Source organism: Abramis brama (assembly GCF_963993115.1).
Source record: "Abramis brama genome assembly, chromosome: 22".
NCBI classification, from domain to species: Eukaryota; Metazoa; Chordata; class Actinopteri; order Cypriniformes; family Leuciscidae; genus Abramis; species Abramis brama.
In genome coordinates this window covers 21,857,289-21,880,057 of record NC_139984.1, presented here as the reverse complement: position 1 = coordinate 21,880,057, position 22,769 = coordinate 21,857,289, and the positions used below count along the sequence as shown (strand labels likewise).

General features: G+C 35.3%; 3 protein-coding genes across 4 annotated transcripts in view; 1 reads left to right on the top strand and 2 right to left on the bottom strand.

The window, feature by feature from the left end:
* The window catches only part of pex14 (peroxisomal biogenesis factor 14), a 71,034-nt gene extending 69,165 nt beyond the window's left edge, over positions 1-1,869 (bottom strand). Inside the window, exon 1 of one of the 2 annotated variants that reach the window (XM_084099382.1) lies at positions 1,653-1,869. In XM_084099382.1, coding sequence (XP_083955508.1) covers positions 1,653-1,691 — 39 coding nt within the window. In that variant the 5' untranslated portion in view covers positions 1,692-1,869. The remainder of the gene's footprint in view (positions 1-1,652) is intronic. The other variant, XM_084099383.1, reaches the window with a different exon arrangement.
* Positions 1,870-1,913: 44 nt separating this feature from the next.
* On the top strand, positions 1,914-6,606 carry dffa (DNA fragmentation factor, alpha polypeptide). The gene is made up of 6 exons (XM_084099384.1): positions 1,914-2,240; positions 3,142-3,300; positions 3,386-3,540; positions 3,671-3,860; positions 5,130-5,254; positions 6,102-6,606. Exons 1-6 carry the CDS (start codon positions 2,144-2,146, stop codon positions 6,315-6,317), a joined length of 942 nt encoding a protein of 313 aa, XP_083955510.1. The 5' UTR covers positions 1,914-2,143; the 3' UTR covers positions 6,318-6,606.
* A 3,051-nt stretch (positions 6,607-9,657) lies between these two features.
* masp2 (MBL associated serine protease 2) lies at positions 9,658-22,569 on the bottom strand. Its single transcript, XM_084098872.1, has 11 exons — positions 22,443-22,569; positions 22,078-22,294; positions 20,545-20,722; positions 20,098-20,229; positions 15,882-16,078; positions 14,847-14,994; positions 12,828-12,946; positions 12,655-12,733; positions 11,696-11,818; positions 11,534-11,608; positions 9,658-10,660 (listed from the first exon to the last, which is right to left on the bottom strand). The coding sequence occupies exons 1-11, from the start codon at positions 22,451-22,453 to the stop codon at positions 9,879-9,881; spliced, it is 2,061 nt and encodes a 686-aa protein (XP_083954998.1). The 5' UTR covers positions 22,454-22,569; the 3' UTR covers positions 9,658-9,878.
* Positions 22,570-22,769: the final 200 nt, after the last annotated feature.

Genomic DNA, 22,769 nt, shown 5'->3' with positions numbered 1-22,769 from the left:
TACAGGTTTGGAACAACATGAAGGTTTGTAAATAATGACAGACTGTTCATTTTTGGGTGAGGTATGCCTTTAATTTGTTGCTGATAGCACATTTTAAAGGTTATAATTAATGCTTTACATATTTTACATAATTTAAAGGGATATATAAGACTCAAGTTTAAAATCATTTTAGAACATAAAGATGAGTAAAGAAAAAAAATACAAGTAATACAATTGTATTAATGGGTTAAAGTAATAAGACAGGCTATTAGAATAAAAGAATAATATACAATATATATTTTTAAAAATAAAATCTGACTTTATTATAAATTATGTTTATACATTATTTAATGTTTTTCCAAATATTGACTGTCCTCCAATTATATTGTATCACCCCTGAATCTAATCTCTCTCATTTACCTTTCTTTTACATTCAGGTCTGGCACATCAAGGTGGGTAAATGATGACAGACTGTTCATTTTTGGGTAAACAATCAATTTAATTTGTTGCTGAAACATTTCATTAATAAAGCTTTTACTTTAGCAGTAAACACAGAAAAAAACTTTTCTGAGACTAAGACAGATGAGCACAAGGACGGATCCCGCATGTCAATTCGTCCCCCGCACTTTTTTTCAGGTTTTCATGTGACAATGTGAATCAATCTAGATTCAAATTCAAAGAGATAATATATTCTATGCAAGACCGGACATCTTTTCTTATCCCAAAACCAGGCAATGTAAGCATTATGAAGTGTTAACACTCTCATGTAATGCAAGTTTCATTCATACTGGAAACCAGAGCATGCTCTCTTACAAAAATTAAATTCCAAAACAGACTCATAGAAGTAATAATTTAAGACATTCCAGGAAATCCTTATATAGACTATCGCTGTAGCTGAATAAAAAGCAGAAACATTTTGACTGATGAAACATGAAGACAATAAACACACGATTACGACAATATATGGTTTATGTGTTTTTTAAGCCATCTCTAGGAATTTTAATAACAATAATAATGCAGTGCTAATTGCCATAGCCTTTATTACAGTATAGAAAGTATGTTCTGTGATTAACAAAAAATACTTTCTTTTTTACATTGTAGAAAATCCATGATGACTTAATGCACACTTGTTTGTAATACATTAAACCAATCATTAAATTGGCATTAGGAAAACATAAGGAAATATTTTAGAATATAAATGATAAGTTATTGTTCAGCAGTGTATTTGATTTCTTAGCCAATTAAAAGCAAGAAATAAAAGCTGTCAATTACTGGTTTTAAAAAAATGGTATGGTGAAATGATGGTTACGCCCCTGATGTGACCTGTGTCATGTTTTCAGGGTCAATGACCCCTGACTGAACATAACAAATAATAGGTGATAACTGTCCCCAAGGTGCTTAATTTGAACAGATCCAGACACAAAGATCTGCCGTGAAATCTCCCGAATGCACTATTCTCTGTGGCCTGCACCTGTCACACACATCTGTCTAACTGCATGGGATGACAGTGAGCAGGACGCTAGCAAACCAGCTAAAACTTTTTCCTAAACAACATGGGACAGCCAGATTATGAGTATATCAATAATTAAAACGTGACAAATTATCCGTTTACTATGCAGGTCCACGACCGAACAAGCAAAATACAAGTTGCTAACTGGAGAAATTTTATCAACTACCTGATTTTGCTGGTCAGGTTGGTCCGAGGATGCCATCTTCTCAGAGCTACTAGCCAGGAAGCTAACGAAGCTAGCAACGGTTCAAACTGTGCTCCATTGCTTTAGTCTGAACCAATGCCATTCTTCTCTCAATGGCTCTGGTCTGAACTAGTGATACGAAGTTCGAGTCTCACTGGTCAGTTCTTTTGAACAGTTCGTTTCAAAGAACCAGTTCAAAGTGATGATTATTTTACTAAGAGTTCAGTCCGGTTTTGGAAATCGGTTCAATTGACTCATTAAAAAGATTCTAATCAAAAGAACGATTCGTTCATATTACTATTCGATCAGCACGTTTCAAAACACGGAAGCAGAAATATGTCAAGCAGATGGTGAGGATAATATTAAGTGTAACGGGATTTATGAGTATTCCGACTCAAAAATAACACCCAAGAACAAAGTGTGAGGCACTGAAGATACTACATTATGCACTCTGAACTTTGACTATCATCATGACAGAATTAAAAGTATGTTGTAAAGTGTGTAACATTAGTCGACAGAAGTGTTATGGGCTGGCTGTGGCCTCCCTGGATCAACTCAAATTAAAAGGTGGGTTTGAAAATAAATGAGTTCGCGTCACCCTGAATTCAGGTGGAAGTTTATATTCTTTTAAGTAACGTTACGCCGTTAGAAACTTAGCATACATGCAGAAATAAACAGGATTATAAAAACTTTTAATTTAGGCAAATTTATTTATATAGCACGTTTTTGCATATTTTACAAGTGTTTACATAGGCATAATTTAAAGAGAAATGTAAGAGAAAAGTTTAAAATAGCCTAATTTTAGAACATAAAGATCAATATAGACACATGAGAGTAATGTTTAATTAATGGGTTAAAGTATTAATAAGAAAAATAATAATGATCTAACTGATAATTTATTTAAATATAAATACTTTTAAAAAATCTAAGGTTTTCGGAATCGATTCAGAATTGTTGAAGAGAGAATCTTTGTGCACAGGAGGATCGATATTTTTTCCTCCCCTAAAAATATTATTCATTATAAATATAGCACAACTGAAACAAAAACGGGTGCTATGACTTGCTATCTTGTTAATAGTTCAGCCAAAAATTCCATTAAAATTAATGTTACATTACATACATTCTTTAATGTTTTCCCCATTATTGATTTCTCTCCAAGTATTTTGCATCACCTCTAAATATGTTAAAGAGGTGTGAAGGCATTTGTGACAGCATGTTTTGTTTTTTGTTTTTTTATCCAATAAGCCTATATGTACATAATTTCCTAACATAGCTCATTGTCTGTTAATTTTTATTGGATTGTAATATTTCTACTGTTTTATTCAGTTTATACCCTTGACAATGTTTTTAATCAAGTTAACCCGAAGTTTAAAATGTTTGTTTTTATATATATATATATATATATATATATATATATATATATATATAAATAAATTGTCATTTGACACATTATCTTCATCTCTCACAGGGTGTGAGGCTCTAGGGTTTAGTCCCAGTGCATCAGTCTCAGTGGTGCTAGAGGAAGATGGGACCATCATAGAAGACGAAGCTTACTTTCTGTGTCTGCCAGCAAATACAAAATTCATGCTGTTGCATGCCGATGAAATATGGATGCATACTCATCAAAGTGAGATATAGCCTATTCCAGAATATTTTTATTACTATTTGTTCAGCTCATCATTACTAATCTAAACTGATTATGGTGTGTCTAGTTGATGGAGGCACAGCACAGCCTTGCAGAGAGTCTGCTAATATGGAGATGGATGGACAGGACGATGTTGATGGGTTTGAATCTTGGCGCAGTTTGGCAGAGCAGCTCAGACAGGACTTGGCCAGTATTATCCTTATGTCCGAGGCAGATTTACAGGTCTGCTTGATTTTGCCTTTTTACTTTGCCACATAAAGACCTCTATCCTTTACATGTATGGTTATATTGTGTAAATAGCCAATGTTTTACTGTGGTTTTCAGAGAATAAATGTATAAAAATGTGTTACAGAGTTTGATTGAGGTGCCATGCTCAGATCTGGCTGCGGCGTTGAACTTCTCACAGCAGAAAACCCAGGTCCTACAGGACACACTGCAGAGAATGCTGGACCGCAGGGAAGAAGAGAGACAGTCCAAAGAGTTACTGAGGCTCTATTTGAAAGCCATGGAGCGAGAAGGTGCCTTGGACCCACAAGAAGAAAGTAGGAATATGTTTAAAGATGCCATATATTATGATCATCAGATTTTGTTTTTGAGGTCTACTAGAATAGGTTTTCATGCTTAAATGTTCAAAAATATTAGCCGCTTTGACACTGTCGTAACCGTTCCATTCCGTGCTGATACAGATGTGGTTTCATTTTGCTCTGTGGGGCTGATAACGGCCGCTCTTTGGATTGTAATATAAATGCGTCAGTCTTTGCCTTGGTAATGCAAGAGTTTACAGACGGTATAAGATGTAAATAGTGACCACGTTATGGAGGATAATCGGATATGTCTTTTAATTTTATTATTAACTTGTGGTAACTTCTCTCAAATAGCATGCTTGGACAGCTACAGAGAAACCAGGCAACAGACAAGTGACCGATCCTGAGTGACAACGTCATTACACGCATTTTACCAGCACGGTTCAGCATGGTTAGCCAACCGCGTTGAAAATTCCGGGAATTTTCCGGGAAAGAGTGGCTTGTAATAGTGAACAAAGCTCAATGGGGAAATATAACAGGAACCGTTCCTTACTGTTCAGCTATTGTTGCAGCACCTCTCTTCCCAGTCTGTCAGTAACGCTCTGTTTAGTTCGTGTCTCTATGAAGCCCCTCCTTCCGAAAAGTGCAGTGTGTTCTGAATGGTCGACTGCTTCTGAGTGTTTCAGAAATGTCACACTCCTTACCATAACGCAAGTTTCAACACACTACTAGTACTAACGCAACTCTACCAGGCCTCACCCCCTTTTTTATGTATGCCTTGGGCGGAAATTATTTAAATGAGGAATATTGTGACGTGTACGTTCTTGGAAGTAAACTCAAGACTACAATGGAGGCGTTTCAGGAAGTTCAGAAACAGTGCGCACAGATATAGAGAATAACTCCCTATGGAGTAGACTTTGTGCTTTGTAACTTTGCAGACATGTTTCATGCTCCAACAGCAACATTACACACTAAACAAAGTAGAACATGTAAAATAAAAAATAAAAATAGGTCCTCTTTAAAGCAAATATTATAGATACCAGCAATATAAGAACCCCAAGTTAACTGTGACACCATGTTATTTACTGTGTTGCTTTGACTCTGCTGCCACTAGATGGTGTCGCAGAGCTATTTCTAAATATTGTACCAGTTCATACAAGTTCATTTCATCATTACTTGGTGGAATGAAGAAAAGTAGCAGCTTGGATGATCAACAGCTTATCTGTTTTTGTGACAGCCCTAATCTTTCCAGTGCTTTCGGGATGTTAACCACTGTCATTGCTGCAGGTGCTGAACTAGATGAGACAGATGGGGTGCAGGTGGAGGCCGCAGCAGGGTTCAGCTCCACAACGCTAATGGTTCTGAAGGACAAAAAATACCCAGAGACTAGACTGTCCAATGAGGAGCTACAGGTATGATATCCAACCACAACAGTGTTGTAAGATCTCCCACAATTTCATAAAGTCTGCATGAAACAGAAGTTGCGATTAGTCTTTTCTTCTCTATTGTGACATATCTGAGTGAAACGGGAATTGATTGGATGGTTGTGGTTTGCTATTGCTGTGATGTCATGTGAGTGACAGGTTGTCCCACCTCACGCCAGTAAACACATCATCAGAGAAGAGATGTTTCTGCAAGAGGGGAAGTTATTTTGATTAAAGATTATGAGGGTACATTAATAAACATAATGATGTGCACAGACAAATCATTTAGAATAAATACTCCAACATTCCATAAAAAATAAGAATTGTCAGTTTTGATTTCATGGTGATTTTAAGCAAAAAAAGTAAACATTTATCATTTTTTATACACTAGAGAGTGAAAGGCATGAACACTGTTCACAACCCATTCTGCTTCTGTAATCTGAGTGTAACAGGATATTCAACTAAAATGAAATTGAAGGCAGGACTTGATTTTTATCCATTGGGAATTGATTGAATTGTGAAAAGTAGGCATTACATACCTTAGGGTCAATTGTGATGTCATGTTGACTTAAAAAATTAAATAAAAATAATTGTACTTTCAGTCATATATCAGTAGGGGGCACTCACTCTTTTCAGTGGTATGAATGAACGTAAGACAGGAGTATATCTGCAAACAGTTTAATAAAAAAATAAGTGTTTTTGAAAAAGAGAAATACCTATTAATTATATTAATTCATTCATATTAATAAAAATAATTATGCTTTTGTGTGTTTGGTAAATTAAGATGACTAATTTAGTATTGTGGTCTCATATATGGATGTTTTTGTTTATGCAGATGGTGGTGAGGAAGGGAGTGGAGGTCATGATGGAGGTGTTGGGCTGGGACAGTGAAAGGACATCAGCGATGGTCCAGGCATGTGAAAGTGAGCTCAGTAAACGCCTAAAGCGAGTTCAAGCCCTGCAATCCATCAGCGCTCAAAACCAGTCCACTTCACAACCACAAGCTGAGAGAGAGACCCGAGCTAAACGCAGCAGAAAACACACGCACTGACAATATACAACACATTCATTCTAGTCTATGTTCTTGGACTACTTCATTACATTTCATGTAAAAAAATAAGCCATTTTTTAGAGACTGATTATTTTGATAATAGTATATTGTATGGAAATGCCAAAGCCGCTTTTTTTTTTTTTTACAACATGTTTCTTATACATTAGCTTTAATTTAAGCCACCATCAGTCATTCAGGAGGTTGTTTGGTGATAACAATCTTATACTGTGATTTACAAGTTAATTGGTGAAAAAAAATAAAGCAAGTACACAATTTATTGAAAATCTAATGTTAATAATTATTTCAAAAGGGAGTTAAATTCATTATTGATTTTTCCAAATACAACATGTCCAATCTTAATTTCATCATCTGTAATACATGCTGGCAGACATGGCATTTTAATACCTAATAGAAACATTTAATGCTGCTTTATGATATTGCTCAGTGAAGGAATATATTACAGTGGTATTGCAAGGTTCACTAAATGTGTCAAATTGAAAATGTTAGCAATTAAGCCCATGGGGTGCATATTTTGTTGTGGCACTGTTCACAACACTACTTGGAACGTCAAATGATGTCAGATATTATTATTAGACTTATAAAAATATTTTTGACATTTAGTTTTGGGCATGAATATAAATTGTATTATCGAGTTCCATAATGATAAAAAAAATATTTTAGCTTGTCAGAGAGCATTGAGAATGGTAATGCATGTAGATAAAATTTCCATTTGATAAACTAATGAAGAGACCTGCTAGTCTGTTCCTATTCACCAAGAATGTCTTGTTAAAAGCATCTTTTTCCGTGCGGATGTAGTCCTACCTTGCGTTGTAATGAGCATATGTAAGCTTTGATTGGTGTTGGGCGGGGTTGTGAAGCCATTTGGACAGTCTTGTGCTGTTTTGTGGCTGTGATGTTGTACTTTTTGATTTGAATTTTTGAATTCTGGCCATTGTTAGACTATATGCTTGTGATCAGAATATCAATTCAACAGAGATATAGAGATGTTACCGAGGAATTCATTAGACTGGTATGTATGCAGACACCAAGTCTACTGTTCTAGTCTTGAAACCCTTAACAGATGATTTCCTCAGTAATCAGAATAAAGACAAGACTGTTGCAAAGTCATGTCTTTATTCTGATCATTTTTATCTTATATTTTTGACAAGCTTCCTATTTGTGTGGTAATTATAATGGTGAGTCTTCATCTGTTGGTCTTTATAATGTGCATATGACGTATTAGAAAATAAGCAGCCAGATTAAATGCTCTTTTTAAGGAAGCTTTTTATTAGCTGCCTCTGATTGTTGGTATAATGTCAGTGTGCCGGATCAATGCGTGACACTGCGCCCATCCTGCCCTCACATCACTGAACGCTGACCACCTGAAGCAAGCAAATCAACTGTGAATTATGTACTATCTACCAGACAAGCGTGACCACAGCTTCAACTGGGGTCTGTTGTTGCATGATGGATTGGCTGTGTCATGCAGGGCACAACCACAGTGCATTGATCATTCACTGAATCCTGCTAGCATACTGAGATTAACAGGCTGAAGAATATGTTGAGTCTAGCAAGATATGAAATGAGACTACAGTACAGAATGAGTTGAAGTAAGAATATATATATATATATATATATACATATACATACACACACACACACACACACACATATATGTATATGTATGTATGTATGTATTTAACCCTATAAAGCCTATGTATCATATTTGATACATTAATTACTAAAGGAGTATTTCATGATTTTTCTAAACATAATAATAACTTTATTATTCTTAAACATAAGAATACATTTCAATTTACATTTAATCATTTACCAGACACTTATCCAAAGAGATTTACAAATGAGGAGAATAATGGAAGCAATCAAACCAACAATAGGGAAACAATACATAGGCCTATGTAAGTGCTGTGACTAGTCCCAGTTAGTCTAGCATAGTAGCCAAGTTTTTTTTTTTTTTTTAATATATAATAGTAAGTGTTATTTCTATTTTAAGATGATACATGCATATTTGAACATCTCACAATCATCGTTGTATTGCATTTCATTGCACGTTTTGCCCCAACAATTAAAACTATAGAGTTTTGACTTTATACGTAGCAGCTTAGTCTGTTAGCCTAAGTAGCCTATAGGCCTACTGTATAAAATTATAATTGATTTACATTACACGCTATCAAAATTCCGTCTTAATTTTTGTCCATATAAATAATATCTGCAACAAATGGCATATTTACTCAGTTTGGACCTCTGAGTAAAACTGATAGACCTACGTGCGTTTTTCCTCCTCGAGTGTGAGGTGAGCTCTATATTCATAAGCGTGACGCAGGTAATCATGCTACTATTCAGAACAACAGCACGTTGCCCTTTCTTTATTGAGTAGCTCACATTTTAAACACAATATTTCAAGTTCTTTTTAAACGAAAATAGTTCCATATTAGGTCAAATTGATCAATGCGACCCCAATGCGAACGAATCTTTAGAGTGAATAATTTAATGACTCTTAAAGACCGCCACTTGTTTTGTTACTGAATGAATAAATGACTCACTCATTCTCGCCACCTACTGATATTTTCTTCTCAGCAAAAGGCATTATAGCTCACCTCTAATCAACAAGTGATGCTATCTGAGGTATCGTCCATGTCTGTATAGCACAAAATTACAGGGTTAAGAGTTTGTTCAAATCCCAAGCAAACGGCTATAGTGATGCTTGTCTAACTGTTGTTTTGGTTTAGTTATGAATGTATTTAAATGGTAAATGTTGGTATGATATGTTGCTTCGAATGCATGCAGTATTTGCAGTAAACTTTCAGTTGTTCATACCTTGAGTTATTGCGATAGGACACAGGTTGAAGTAGGCTTGAGAATGATTAGAACGGTCCCTGCTGCTGATAGAAGACAACAGAGGGACTCTGAGATCAGATGCATAATGCATAAGAACTTAATGACTGTAAATCATGATGCCTGAGCTTACTTGACTTTTAAACAAACACCTCTGCATTGACACCAATGGCTTTATGAAAATGAAACAAGTAACTCTGGGTTATGCCATTTTAAATTTTAAAAATAATTATTAATCAATGTAAAAATAATTCACAATGTAGCACACCCTCTTTTGGAAACTGGCACTACATAATGATATAAATATTAATTTTATTAAACTATATTTTACTAAGCAAATTCATTGACATCTTTCTGCTAGAAATTATAGTCCCTGGCATGTGACCAAGTGTTTGAAAGTATGTATTTAGTTTTTGTTTTTAAATATTTGTATTATGAAGAGTATATTTTATTTGTTTGGTACCCCAAAAGCAAATAAGTGAATACAAAATGACAGTTTAGTTTATTTAGTTTACTTTATTTAGCACTTTTAAAAACAGCAAGTGCCGACCAAAGTGCTGTACAAAACCAAGATTAATAAAACAATAACCAAAAAAATAAGTGAATGACTGATAGCCTACATGAAGTGCTGTCATGGTAAAAATAATTAACAATAATTTGCCGAATTGCCAAAAGTCAAACATTTTGAACACTTTCACAACTGTTTCAACTGTTTTTTGACATGATTTCTTCAATCCACGGAAGGTAATTGCTCACTTTGGTATAAACCCCATAATAACCAGCCTGGGCGCAGCCTTGACCCCATGACACAATACCGCCTATGAACCAGCTTTTACTCTGATTGTCAAAAAATGCATAGGGCCCTCCACTGTCCCCCTGGCAGGAATCTTTTCCTCCCTGAGCAAACCCAGCACATATCATGTTCTCTGTCACTACTAGTTTCCCTTTCTCCGTCACTGTGGAGTCATATTTAGCCTTGCAGTCCTCAAAATCAGTGACGGGTAAATGTACGTACTGGAGATTATTGGAAAATAATGCAGGTCTGTTTGTATTCCACACACCCCACCCAGACACCTTCCCGACGTCATTAACCTTCAAAACAAACCGCTCTTCCCTTCCAGGCAAACACACAGGCATGACGGCTTTACTGACAGGTACCTTATACTCCAGTTTAATCAGGGCAATGTCATGGTTGAAATTAACGTTATCGTGATGGTACTGAGGGTGAATAAAGATTTTCTGTGGAATGCCGACGACCGCCTCATTGTCCTGTTGTCTGACTGTGCCCATCTTCAGCTGCAGCTGGGAAGTGTCTGGAAAGCTTTTCAGGACATGAGCAGCAGTGAGGACCCAGTTGTCTGACACGAGAGAAGCGCCACTGATGAACCTGGGACCCATTTGTACCATGACCTGCCAGGGAATCTCGTTCTTTTCTGCATTCTCCCCGCCAATCACCTTGGATAGCTTTTTCTCAGGCTGTCCACAAACTTTAAGGAATGGCAGACATCAGATTAGTGTTTAGACAATGTGACACTGATATAAACTACCAGGAAAAAATTTGGACATTTTTTTCTCTCAATTTTCCTACAAACCAGTGGTTCTCAACTTTTTTTTTTTGACACCAAACATTTTCAAAGGCCCCATGATTTTTCCAGTTGTTCATTATTAACTGGATAAGGATTAAGAATGTTTTAAAAGTAATTTTTTTACTCAAATTTGAAAGTTTGGCAAAATTTGAAAAATATTCATTCTAAAAATGCTCATGAATTTCCAGGCCTAGAAACCACACTTTTAAAACGTTTTCCAAGGCTTAGGGAATTCTGTTTTTTCAAAGACAATTTTTAAAAAAAAATAAAATAAGCAATATCTTAATTTTTTTAAAGTCATATATGCTAGAGGTCCCTTTGGAAGTTTGCTGCACCCTGGTTGAGAAGCACTGCTCAAAACCGTTAAATAATTTTCATACTTCCATTTTAGTAACCAAAAATAAATAAATCTGAGCCAGTCTTTAGATTACAGTTCTGCACACTCTCACGGCCCATCAATTGTTTGGTTTACCCATATTCTTCAAAATATCTTCTTTTGTGTTCTTCATACAGGTTTGAGGGGGAGTAAATGATGACAGAATTTTCATTTTTGGGTTAACTATCCCTTTAAAAACTTAAAATGTTATATTTCATATTAGTTTAATATAAGTTTATATTTGTCTACTACTTTGAGCATTTAAGATTTTTGGATAGGAAGGTTTTGAGATCCTGAAAAACAAATTCAGTCAAACGTGTCCAAACTTTTGATGGTAGTGTACAGTATATTAAAACATAAACCATCTGTTAAACCATTTGCATTAAACTAAAACTCACTGGGTGAACATATCTGGTGTATTTTTCCACCCAGGGCATCTCTCCAGTAGCCATCATGTGCACAGGTGTAGACTCCTAATTTCAGAGAGAAAAGGATTGCTGTAAACCTCCAGTGATGATTGATTAGTACAGTGTCTTGCTATCCTGTGACATGCACCTTACCATTATTTCCAGCCTCAATTGCGTAGAATTCATTACAGGAATACGTGATCACAGATTTATATGTGGTCTTGGTGAATTTCACACTTGCATTATGCACTTCTACAGGCTCTCCACAATCAACAACTGCAAAAGAAGGGCATTTGGGAACACAAAGAATGACAGTGTTGTGACATTTTTTATTTATTTAGTTTAATAAATGTCTGGCTCTTAAAATCTGTTTACAGTTGATTATTTGTCGCTTTCATTTTGAATTGAATCTGCTTATTTTTCTTTCTTTGTAATATTTTTTCTTGTCTTTTTATTATTTGTTTTTGTTATTTCAGCACATTTTAACATGTTTTAAATAACCTTGTATAATCAGTCCTACAGTTGTTTTTGCATACGTTTGTTATTTTTTATAAATAATTTAATAAGCAATGTTGAATCACTGTTTTTTACAGAAAACATAATTTCTTAATCAGTATTTTAGTTTTGTTTCCTAATAAAAGTGTTGAAATTACTAACAATAACATAAATTTACTTGAGAAGCAAAAGAAAAGAAAAAACAAGAATATGTTAAATTAATCCACACCTCAAAAAATATATGCCAATGAGATCAGAAAAATAGATTTTTCTGAAAACAATAATTCTGAATTAGTTTTTAATTTAATTGCATGTTTAGATTTTTCATGCAAAAAAATGAAGAAAATTATTGTTGTTGTTGTTTTTGTTGTAGTTTTAATCATTCATTTTACCAAGTACATGTTGTCATCATCCCCTTTTTCCATTGTCTTTTTTCATGATAAAACTTTTGTTATGTGTCATCACGATTTCATCCCAGAATTACCACAGTCAGAATTTCGCCCACTTCAGCTTGAAATAACACCTTAGGTTTAAAACGTACCTCCTTTTTGTTGCAGTAAACCCCCATTGACGATTATACACACTTCATGCTTATCTGGGATTCTTGAGCAACTTACTGATGCAGTTAGGCAGCGGTCCATCCCAAAATCCACCCTTCAGGCATGTGGCTTGATAAAAGGGCAAAGCTTCATCCCCCTTAAGATGCAAAAAGTCACTTTTAACTCTCTATATAGCATACCAAGCTCTTTTTCTTAAATCTTAGAGAAAGTAAAAGAGGAAAAATGGTTACCAGAATTAATTCATAGCCCAGCTGACATGTGACACTGAATGTGTCTGTCATAATGAACTGAGACTGCCGGGGCTGGATATGTCCGTGTCGAGGAGTCACGGGGTTTGGGCATGGCTGGGCTGTGAGAGAAGGGAACAGTAATGAAAACACACATTCTGGAAACCAGGCTATTGACTTGTCATTTAAATGTTTATGTGATTCTTAATGCATCATGTCCAAAATGTCTGGAGACAGCCATCAGATCGAAACCCTGCTTCAAAACATTTATTTTTTGGTAGATTGCACACCATTCATCATTTTCTTGAAATGTGCTTGAGAGAGAATCCACACGAAACAAATGTAAGGCAAACACCATATTAATCATTATTATTACACACATTCTGGAACACTTGATTCCTATTGTTCAATCATAGTGTTCAGCGGTCAGCCCTTTCCTAAAAGAGTGCAACAGTGTCAGCAAAGTATTTTTCCCATAGGGGTTTTAAAAAGGTCTTTGTTTAAGAGTTATAAGTCTTGAAGCAAACAAAGCAGCTACAAGGTAATCACATTACAACTTTAATTTGAACACATTTTTAAAAATATTTTAATATTTGAAATTCAGACGAAAAGACAAAACTTAAAGGCAGGGCAAGCGATTTGTTGAAAGTCTCTTCACATCCTGATAGCAATCACTAAGTTAAGTGGTCTAAGTGTATTTATTTGTACATGGGTAGTTGACGTGACGTGGCTTTTTCACCGTCACAGAAGATAACGGTCAGTCAGGGCTCTTTAAGCTGATGCTCATTTATTATTGTAATGTTATGTGCTTAGTTTAATGCCGTCTCTTGTGACAATTTAGTTTGCCTGTGTTTTGGAGGAGGAGTGGCTTTGGAGACGCTCTGAAGGGAGGGTGGGATCTTATGCTTTCAAAGCTAGCTCACTATTGCTAGCCTCTCTAAAAATTACCTAGGCTACCTTAACTTTAACACCTTTGATAGGGAAAAGAACTACAATCTCATGATGCCAATTAAAACTAAAAACTCTGGATGAATATAAAACTACTGATTTATAAGATGATGATCATATTTGTAAAAACAACATATTGTACATTTATTGCAAATTCTGCATGTATTTAAGTAGTTTGAGAGCTTAGGGTGAGTGACTTGATTAGTGCTAAAGAGTTATTCTGGTACTCTGGAAATTTTCTGATTACTGAAGATTTCTTTGCAGAAAAATGGGTAGTGTAGTTTTTTTTCCAGGTATTCTGCTATTGAACATGATTGTTTAAAACGTAAGATGAAATAATGCAGGCTGATGGCTTCAACAAAAGCATATACCATTGATTAACAACCTTGTAGCTCACAGGTCTTCTTTAATGGTTTAAAATGTATAATTCAAAATCAATTCCTCTATGGGATTTTTACTTCCGGAACTCGACTGTTGCTTCAGTGTATATTGAACGTCATTCATGGCAACGTTGGTCCACTCACTTGGTAATTGAAGCCGGCGCTACACCGCGGACCCGCTCTCTCGTGTCTACAAATGCAAGTTGCATTTGTTTGATTTGTCGCTGATTGTTTTATACATTGTAGTGGGCAATATTTTTTAGTGGAAGTTTTAAGATAATATACAGGTAAGATTTTAAAATAATTTCAACATAAATCAATATTTTATGTCCACATTGTCAGGCTTTTGATATGTTTCATTGTGTTTTAAGTTCTGTGCCTGTTTGCCTGTGTGACCCAGTTTCCAAATGTGTGCCAGTTTGTTCCCTTGATTGTATATCCCATTCACCTGTTGCCCATTAATTAGCTCTTTTGCTTCTCTGTGTATTTAAGTCGTTAATGTTAAGGTGTGTTATGTCTGTGAGATATTTTGATTAAAGATGTGACACACATATCTATTTAATTAATATGTAGTAGTAATTTAATATGTAGGATTATGCACAGTTAGCTGCTCATTATCACAAAATAAACTGAGGTTGGGTATACATTATGCTTTACTTACCATAAAGGTACATAATAGGGGGTTGTAAACTACCTGTGCTGGTATACTTGATCTTCCAGCCTTTGTTTTTCCCAGAACCGTCTGAGCGGAAGGTCACATGCACTTTGTGAGTTCCTGTCTCTATTTTTCTTGGTGGGGTCTTGCCACAAAATGGGCCATACTCCCTTCCACCTGCAGTGATCTTAAACAAAACAGTTTGACTTGTCAGTAAATACAAATGGCAACAGATAAACAAGCCTCTTGGGTGATGGGAGGGTGATGAGAAATAATGGAGGGCATGAGAGAGCATACATTATGTATTCAACAGCCTTCAGGTCAGTGATTAGTGGAGTAGTCTGACACTTAACACCAGTGCTAAGGGGACCATTTTTGTTTTTAGAGGCAGTGAGGATGGAAACAGCTAAACTCAAAATTACAAATTTGCTTAGCATAACAAGATGGTTAAACCCATAAGAAGGGAATTGGATTCAAGTCATTAAAATCGAATGAGCTTTGATGCAGAGTATAAAATCAGTGCTGAAAAGTAAACACTCTTAAACACTTATCAAGCATATCAAGCATATGGAGAGCCAATCTTCTCTGTGTAAATCACTCTAAAATCAATATTTTCTAACACTCAACAAGGGCACTAGAAGGCATATTATGTATCTCTTCAAACAGTATTTGGACTGTAAATAATCTTCCTTAAGCTTAAAACGAGTCTTCAGTATAAAGTGCAGCATTATGATGGGCCAAATTGACCCTAACTGGATTCAATACAATTCACCTATGAGAAAAATAAATCATTTAAAAACAGCAAATCTTTAGCATTAATACTTCTCACACATCGCAAAAAAGCATGAGATTTTTTTCTGTATTTAACAACCGATTTAAAAATAATAAATATCTCAAACTTTGAATATTATTAGGAGTATTTTTTATCAGGTAGAGGTATTGACTTCTCAAAGGACCCAGTAGGACCCCCATTAAAGTGACTGAGATGTGTCCACACACATGCTATAATGGCTGGTGTTTTAGATTTGAACTACCATCCTGCTGTCAGAGCTTGCTGACTGAGAAATAACCAACCTTAAGGATGTCATAAGGGCAATGGATTTCAGGATGAGTCTCCACATCAAACAGGTCTTGGAACTCCAGGGTCACTTGGAAGCCTTCCATCAAACTGATGGTGTAATCACAATGGCTCATCTTGGGATAAACACCTGGGTACTCTGGACTGCTCAGTTCTCCTGACCTCTCCTGAAACACCTGCCCACTACACTCAACTACATTGGGAAAAAGCATTTTCACATCCACTGGAAATTGTCAAAAGCACACACATATACATTAAACAGACAACTATCCATGCCGCATTTAACACTGAGGACAGCAGGAAATTGCAACATTGATTTGGGATGCTCAGAAGTAAATAAACCTTTCCACCTGTAAAATGGCTAGAGAAAGTGCTTTCTGTCACTGCATCTATAAATTTATGAAGAGTTACAAACATTACGTGCATGAAAATTAGATACTTTAGCAAATGCAAACTCTTTACAGCTAAAAAATGGTTATGAGATAGAAACAGTCAAATTTTTCAGGTAAATTTGCTATTATTTTTTGCATTTAAATGAGATTATAAATGAGAGATGTGCAAAAAACCATACAAATAAGAGAACACCTTTACTCAAACCTTAACCACATCAGATGCAAAAATCACTGGTTGCCCAAGATAGTTGTTGTTTAGATTCACTGGATGCTATTACCAACTAAACTGTGTATCATCAGTAAGATTTAGACTTTGGTTTAGATTTAGGATTTTTAAGCTTTGAAATTCGACCACTATTTATGATTAAAAATATATATATATATAAAAAAGATTATAGTAATGACAGTAATTTTATTTTTATTGTTTTGTCAGAAGTGCAAAATCAACATGCAAAATCAATCAGTAGTTACTGATACTTCGAATAGAATAAAAAGACCCATACATATACAATAGCATCATCAACATCATGCTGTTCCAAATCCATTTGTCTTACACAAAACACAAAAACACAAAAGATGAAAATCTGAACATTTTCTTTGTTTGCTATTTTCCAGGCCATTAAAATAAATGGGGACTAGAGCTTTTAAGCTTTATGATGAAAACAAGTTTCATTGTACTACCTTTGCATCCTGTGTGAAGCTTGAAAGCTTCAAAATAATACTTCATCATAAAAGCATAATTTACTGAATCTATAAAAGTAATATTCACTGAAAACCTTCACATGCTGGTGATGGCTGATATATAAACAAATCAATTTTTTTAAACAAATCAGTTGAATCAGTCAATGATTCACTCATGAATTGACTCATTGACTCAATAATTGAGTAATACATACTGGATGGAAAGATTTTCAGTGAATAATGACTTAAATTTCTCACAAAAAGAAATCAAATGGCTTCAGAAGACTTGGAATATATAGCAGCACGAGTCACATTTAAAATTTCCCATTTTGTGTTCCACCGAAGAAAAAAAGTCATAAAAGTTTCGAACATTGAGGGTGAATAAATGGTGACAGAAATTTTATTTTTGGCCACACTATTAATTTAATAAATGAACCCCAACAAGTGCAGATGCTACAAATAATTGCTATAAATGAAGAATCTCAGGGTGAAGGTCTACTAATTCATATGATTAAATGATTCAGACACAAGTCATTGTTTCAGTGTGATATGATGTGATGTCTCTATCTTCCCCATTAGCAAAGAAAAACAATTAAGAGGCATGTCTGGCCTGGTAATTGTGATTAATTACCCATCATTATCACAGTATCACAGCTAGAAAAAGGTATACATTTTCAACTGATCTCTATAACGCTGTTCCCTCAGGAACCAATGGTAATTAACCTGGATTCACTTAGAATGACAGAGATCAACTGCTTTATACAGGCACACTAGTGAATCATCAGTCTGTTGCTGAAGCGTGCTTCAGGCTAAAGCCAGTTAGCGCTGTCCAGAACCGCAGTGAACATTAGCACTTTAAATTAGAAGAGTTTTTGGAGCTAATCCATTTTTCTGCCAAAAGTTTTCATAACCTGAAGGCCGAAAATGTAAATATGCCTATTCGAAAGCTCACACAATCCTCGCTTATATCGAAAAACGCTATGCAATTAGTTGCGACCACTCTATCAATGATATAACAAACCCCTCTACTATTTGGTGACTCTATTTCCTGCTTTATTATAGGCCATGCTCAATCAAGAGCTGTTGACAGGACTGATAAGAGAGTGTGTGGTGAGCTGTGGCTGCCCAGCCTGCTGCTGTGACCGCTGTTTAGGTCTGTGATGTACAAGAGTCACTACTGGAGCATCAATCAGTACTGAGCTCTATGACAATATCTCCTAAACATTTAAAGATTTGTTCAGGACTTCCACAGCTAAAATTTGGGTTTCTTCTGAAAAAATGTTTACAAATCTTAGATTACAGGCAAAGAGACTGTTGCTCATTGCTGTTTGTGGTAAATTATGCTCCAAAAACATTTAATTTAAGATTATACTCATTTGAAAAAAATATATACGATTTCATTATATGTGACCCTGGATCACAAAACCAGTCACAAGTAGCACGGGTATATTTGTGGCAATAGCCAATAATACAGTGTATGGGTAAAAATGATCGATTTTTCTTTTACGCCAAAAATCATTAGGATATTAAGTAAAGATCATGTTCCATGAAGATATTTTGTAAATTTCCTACTGTAAATATATAAAACATTTATTTTTGTGAGTGAATGCAGCACAGTCGGGAACATAAATGGAAAACTGGAAATGGAAATGGCAATTTTCTCAATGTTGAGATTTTTTCGCACCCTCAGATTCCAAATAGTTGTATCTTGACCAAATATTGTCTTATCCTAACAAACCATATGGAAACCAATGGAAAGCTTATTTATTCAGCTTTCAGATGATGTTTAAATCTCAATTTAAAAAAATTGACACATGTGACTGGTTTTGTGGTCAAGGGTCACATATTTTATATATTTATATAATATATATAATTATATATATATAATGCTGTTATATATAACTGCTGTTCATATTTTATAATTTATATAATTATATAACCATGTGCATGGTTGCCAGATTGAGAAGTTTAAGCAAAATACTGGGCAGAAAATGTAGGAAAGATAATAGAGGCTTGTTACCAATGCAAGTAATGTAAATGTCTAAAATAAAAACAAAAACGTTTTCAGCACAAATAATCAGCGGGGCAAATATCGCGATGATTATATTTAATTAATCGAGAGAAGCAGAAATCATTTTAAATTAATTGTGCAGCATGGAAAATGGCTTGTTTGGATATTGCGGGATCTGTGATGTCACAAGGGCAAATATATTTGCATATGCTTGCCTCCAGAGCAAGACACCCACTAACAGTAATAGGGGTGAGCAGGGCACAACCTAACACGGGGCTAGTTGTAACACATTTAAATACTTCCACACATGCTAGCATGACGAAACTTAGTGTATTGACTAGTTGCCATATCAACACTATGTAGAGAAAAAAAAAAGTGCCTTTGGTAGTTGAACATTTATTTAAACTGAACATTTATTTAACCATAGCAAAAGTAAATTTCTTTTCTGATACTATTTTAATCTCCAATCTGTTATTTAACAGTTTAAATATGGATATTTTTTCTTACACAAATGCATCACTTCACTTCAGAAGGCTTTTATTAACCTCCCAGAGCCGTGTGGAGCACTTTTATCATGGATGGATGCACTTTTATGGATTTCAAAAAATATAAAGCCATTCACTGCCATTATAAAGCTTGGAAGAGTCATGAATCTTTTTTATATAACTCCGATCGTATTCGTCTGAAAGAAGAATGTCATATAAACCTAGGATGGCTTGAGGGTGAGTAAATCATGGGCTAATTTTCATTTTTGGGTGAACTGTCCTTTTAATCACATGCAATAGCGAGTGGGTGTAGATACTGTTTATGCAATGACGTTAGCCAATCATAACAGTGGCCGTTTACTGACCAGCCTTAAAGGATCCGCCCCTTAAAAATGTATCATTTAAGACAGAGGGGCAGAATAAGGGTTGAAAATATTTGTTTTTCTGTATATATATTTGTTTTGCTGTTGTTGCATTATGAGTGAACTTCAAGGAACATGTTCAAATCATGACCCCTTTAAGAGTGCTTTTAGCTGCACAATCAGATCGTTATCATGAACAGTGGCCAGCCCTATACAATTCTTCATCAATGAGCAGAAAGACTACAGGCCAGGGTTTTCACCTGCTCTGATATCAGCCTTACCAGGGCAGTGTCTTTTATCATTGTGGAGTTCGAATCCCAATCGGCAAGTGCAGTAAAATCCCCCCACATAATTATGGCAATTATGGTCACACACAGGCTCTCCATCCATTGTGCTCAGGCACTCATCAATGTCTGTAAAGAGTAAAACGAGATTGTTTAGCAACAGTTCTCATTCGGGTTTGGGCATCCAAGATCAATTCAAGTATAATAAAAAAAGCATTTAGATATATATATAGTATATAATTAAAATGACTTTAGGATATACTGAATATAAACTTAAAATCTATTTCATTTTAGACTATACAACATCATAAACAAGTAAATATACAATATTTGATTTATTTAGCATTTTTAAATTATCGTCTAGTTCAACCCTTTAGCCTTTACAGCAAGAGGTGACAGCGGAAGAGAGAGACAGTCATGCAGTGAATCCATTGTTTCCATCACCTTCAGCAGAAAAAAATGCCTGGAAGCCTGTGAAACGGCCCTCATTGGAGTAATCTGATCTGAAGAGCACGGCCATGGTGTTGCTGGCAGAATAGATGACAGTGTTTTTGGGCGCATCACCGTAATTTTTCTCAGTTTCGCCACAGAACCGGACCGTCTCATTTCCTTCTGATAACACCTGAAAAGTTTAAGCAAGTAGTAATTATTACAAACACACATCTGTATCCTGCATTCACATAACAGCCATACTGTGCATTTCATGATAGAGAGGTTTAATCAAATGTTCAGTATTTGCGTTTTCTGATATTAAATGGTGCTTATAGGCAAAAGATGTTTACACTTGCTTGGTTAATATGTTTTGATATTTTAAATATCTGATTAATTATCAATATACTTAAATATTTTAGTAATAATCTACATTATATATTTTTTTAAGTGTTTAATGATAAATCATTTAAATAAACCCTTCCTTCAAATAAAGGAAGTATAACTTTTTAACATTAAAGGGTTAGTTCACCAAAAAACGAAGATTCTGTCATTATTTACTCACCCTCATGTCGTTCCAAACCCGTAAGACTTTCGTTCATCTTCGGAACACAAATGAAGATAGTTTTTAACAATATCTGAGGAATTTCTGTCTCTATTGACAGCTATTACGCTTCAAAAAGTAAAAAATAAATAAATAATAATTATCGTAAAACTAATCCATATGAATTGAGTGGTTTAGTAAAACATTTCTGAAGAGACACATTCACTTTTGAACGGATTGAATTTAGGCTTTTATTCACATATAAACATTCATCAACTCACACATAAGTTGTGGTAAACAGAAGGTCAAGCATGTTCACTTGACGTGTTGAGGTTCAACCAATGAGGTTCATTCTCGTGTTACGCAGCACGTTTGAGCTTCCCCAAGAACCAATGAGGTTTATTCTCGTGTTACGCAGCACGTTTGAGCTTCTGCAAGAACCAATGAGGTTTGTTTTCGCATGTCAAGCAGGATTGGTTCTGTTTATATTCGCTGATCAATGTCTATATGTGAATTAAACCCTAAATTCAATCTGTTCATCATATAAAGTGATCGAATCTCTTCAGAAAATTTGGACTAAATTTAAAATTTTACAATCTCTTTATGAACTTTTTGAAGCGTCAAATTGGTAGTTGCGTAGCTGTCAATGGAGAGTACAGAACTGGCTCAGATTTTATTAAAAATATCTTCATTTGTGCTCTGAAGATGAACGAACAAAGTTGAGTAATTGATGACAGAATTTTCATTTTTGTGTGAACCTTGTAAAGCTTTCAATCAGCCAAACTAACAGATTCCTGATTGAAGTCTGATTTTGATTTGCACTGGCAAGAATGTCTTAATGTCTTCCTCATTGAAAACTGCAATTCTCTTTATCCAATTTCAACAGACTGATTTGTTTGCGATACCAAAATATGAATCATTATCTAGGACATGTGCACTTTGGTGTGTATATATCCCATAAAATGACCCAACTTTTAAATCTCTGTTGAAAACATGGATCTAACCTGAACATAGTCATATTCGCAGCGATGAGAAGGCTCCAGGCTAAAATAAGTGAAGTAGAGGCGTAATCTGTGTCCTTTTGGTCCTGTGATATTCCACACCATACGCTGCTGGTTAGGGTAGACGTTTGGGAAGTTTGGTGATGTGAAGCTCCCAAACAGTCCTGTCAGCTCTGAACCAAAAGCTAATGGAAGCAGGGCGACGAAAGCCAAAGATACACTAAAACAGCAGCAAAAAAGGTGCATCACTGATAACGTATTGAAGCTGTCACAATCCCAACACATTAAACAGAAACATTGGGGACTGGCAATTGTTCCCACTCCACACTTAACACATCACAGTGAACACATTTGAACACATTGCATACCTGTTCATCATTCCAGAACACCACAAACTTCAGTTCATCTCACAAAAAATGTCCTGATCTCCTTTGCTGAACTCTGTCCTCCAGGTTAATGAACCAGCTGAATAAATGGCTCAGTGTAAACACAGCGCTGAACACTGAACTTTTGGTTTTCATTATCGTCCATTCTGTCAAGTGTCAATATCAGTTATTGGGTTGAAGATATACCAGTGAAGTTAATCTCTGTTGTCAAGCTTGACAATATATTTTTTCTCCTCAAACAAGAAGAGAAACAATCACACAAGAAAGCAGTAAACACATTCAGAACAAGTAAATCAAACATTTGATTAA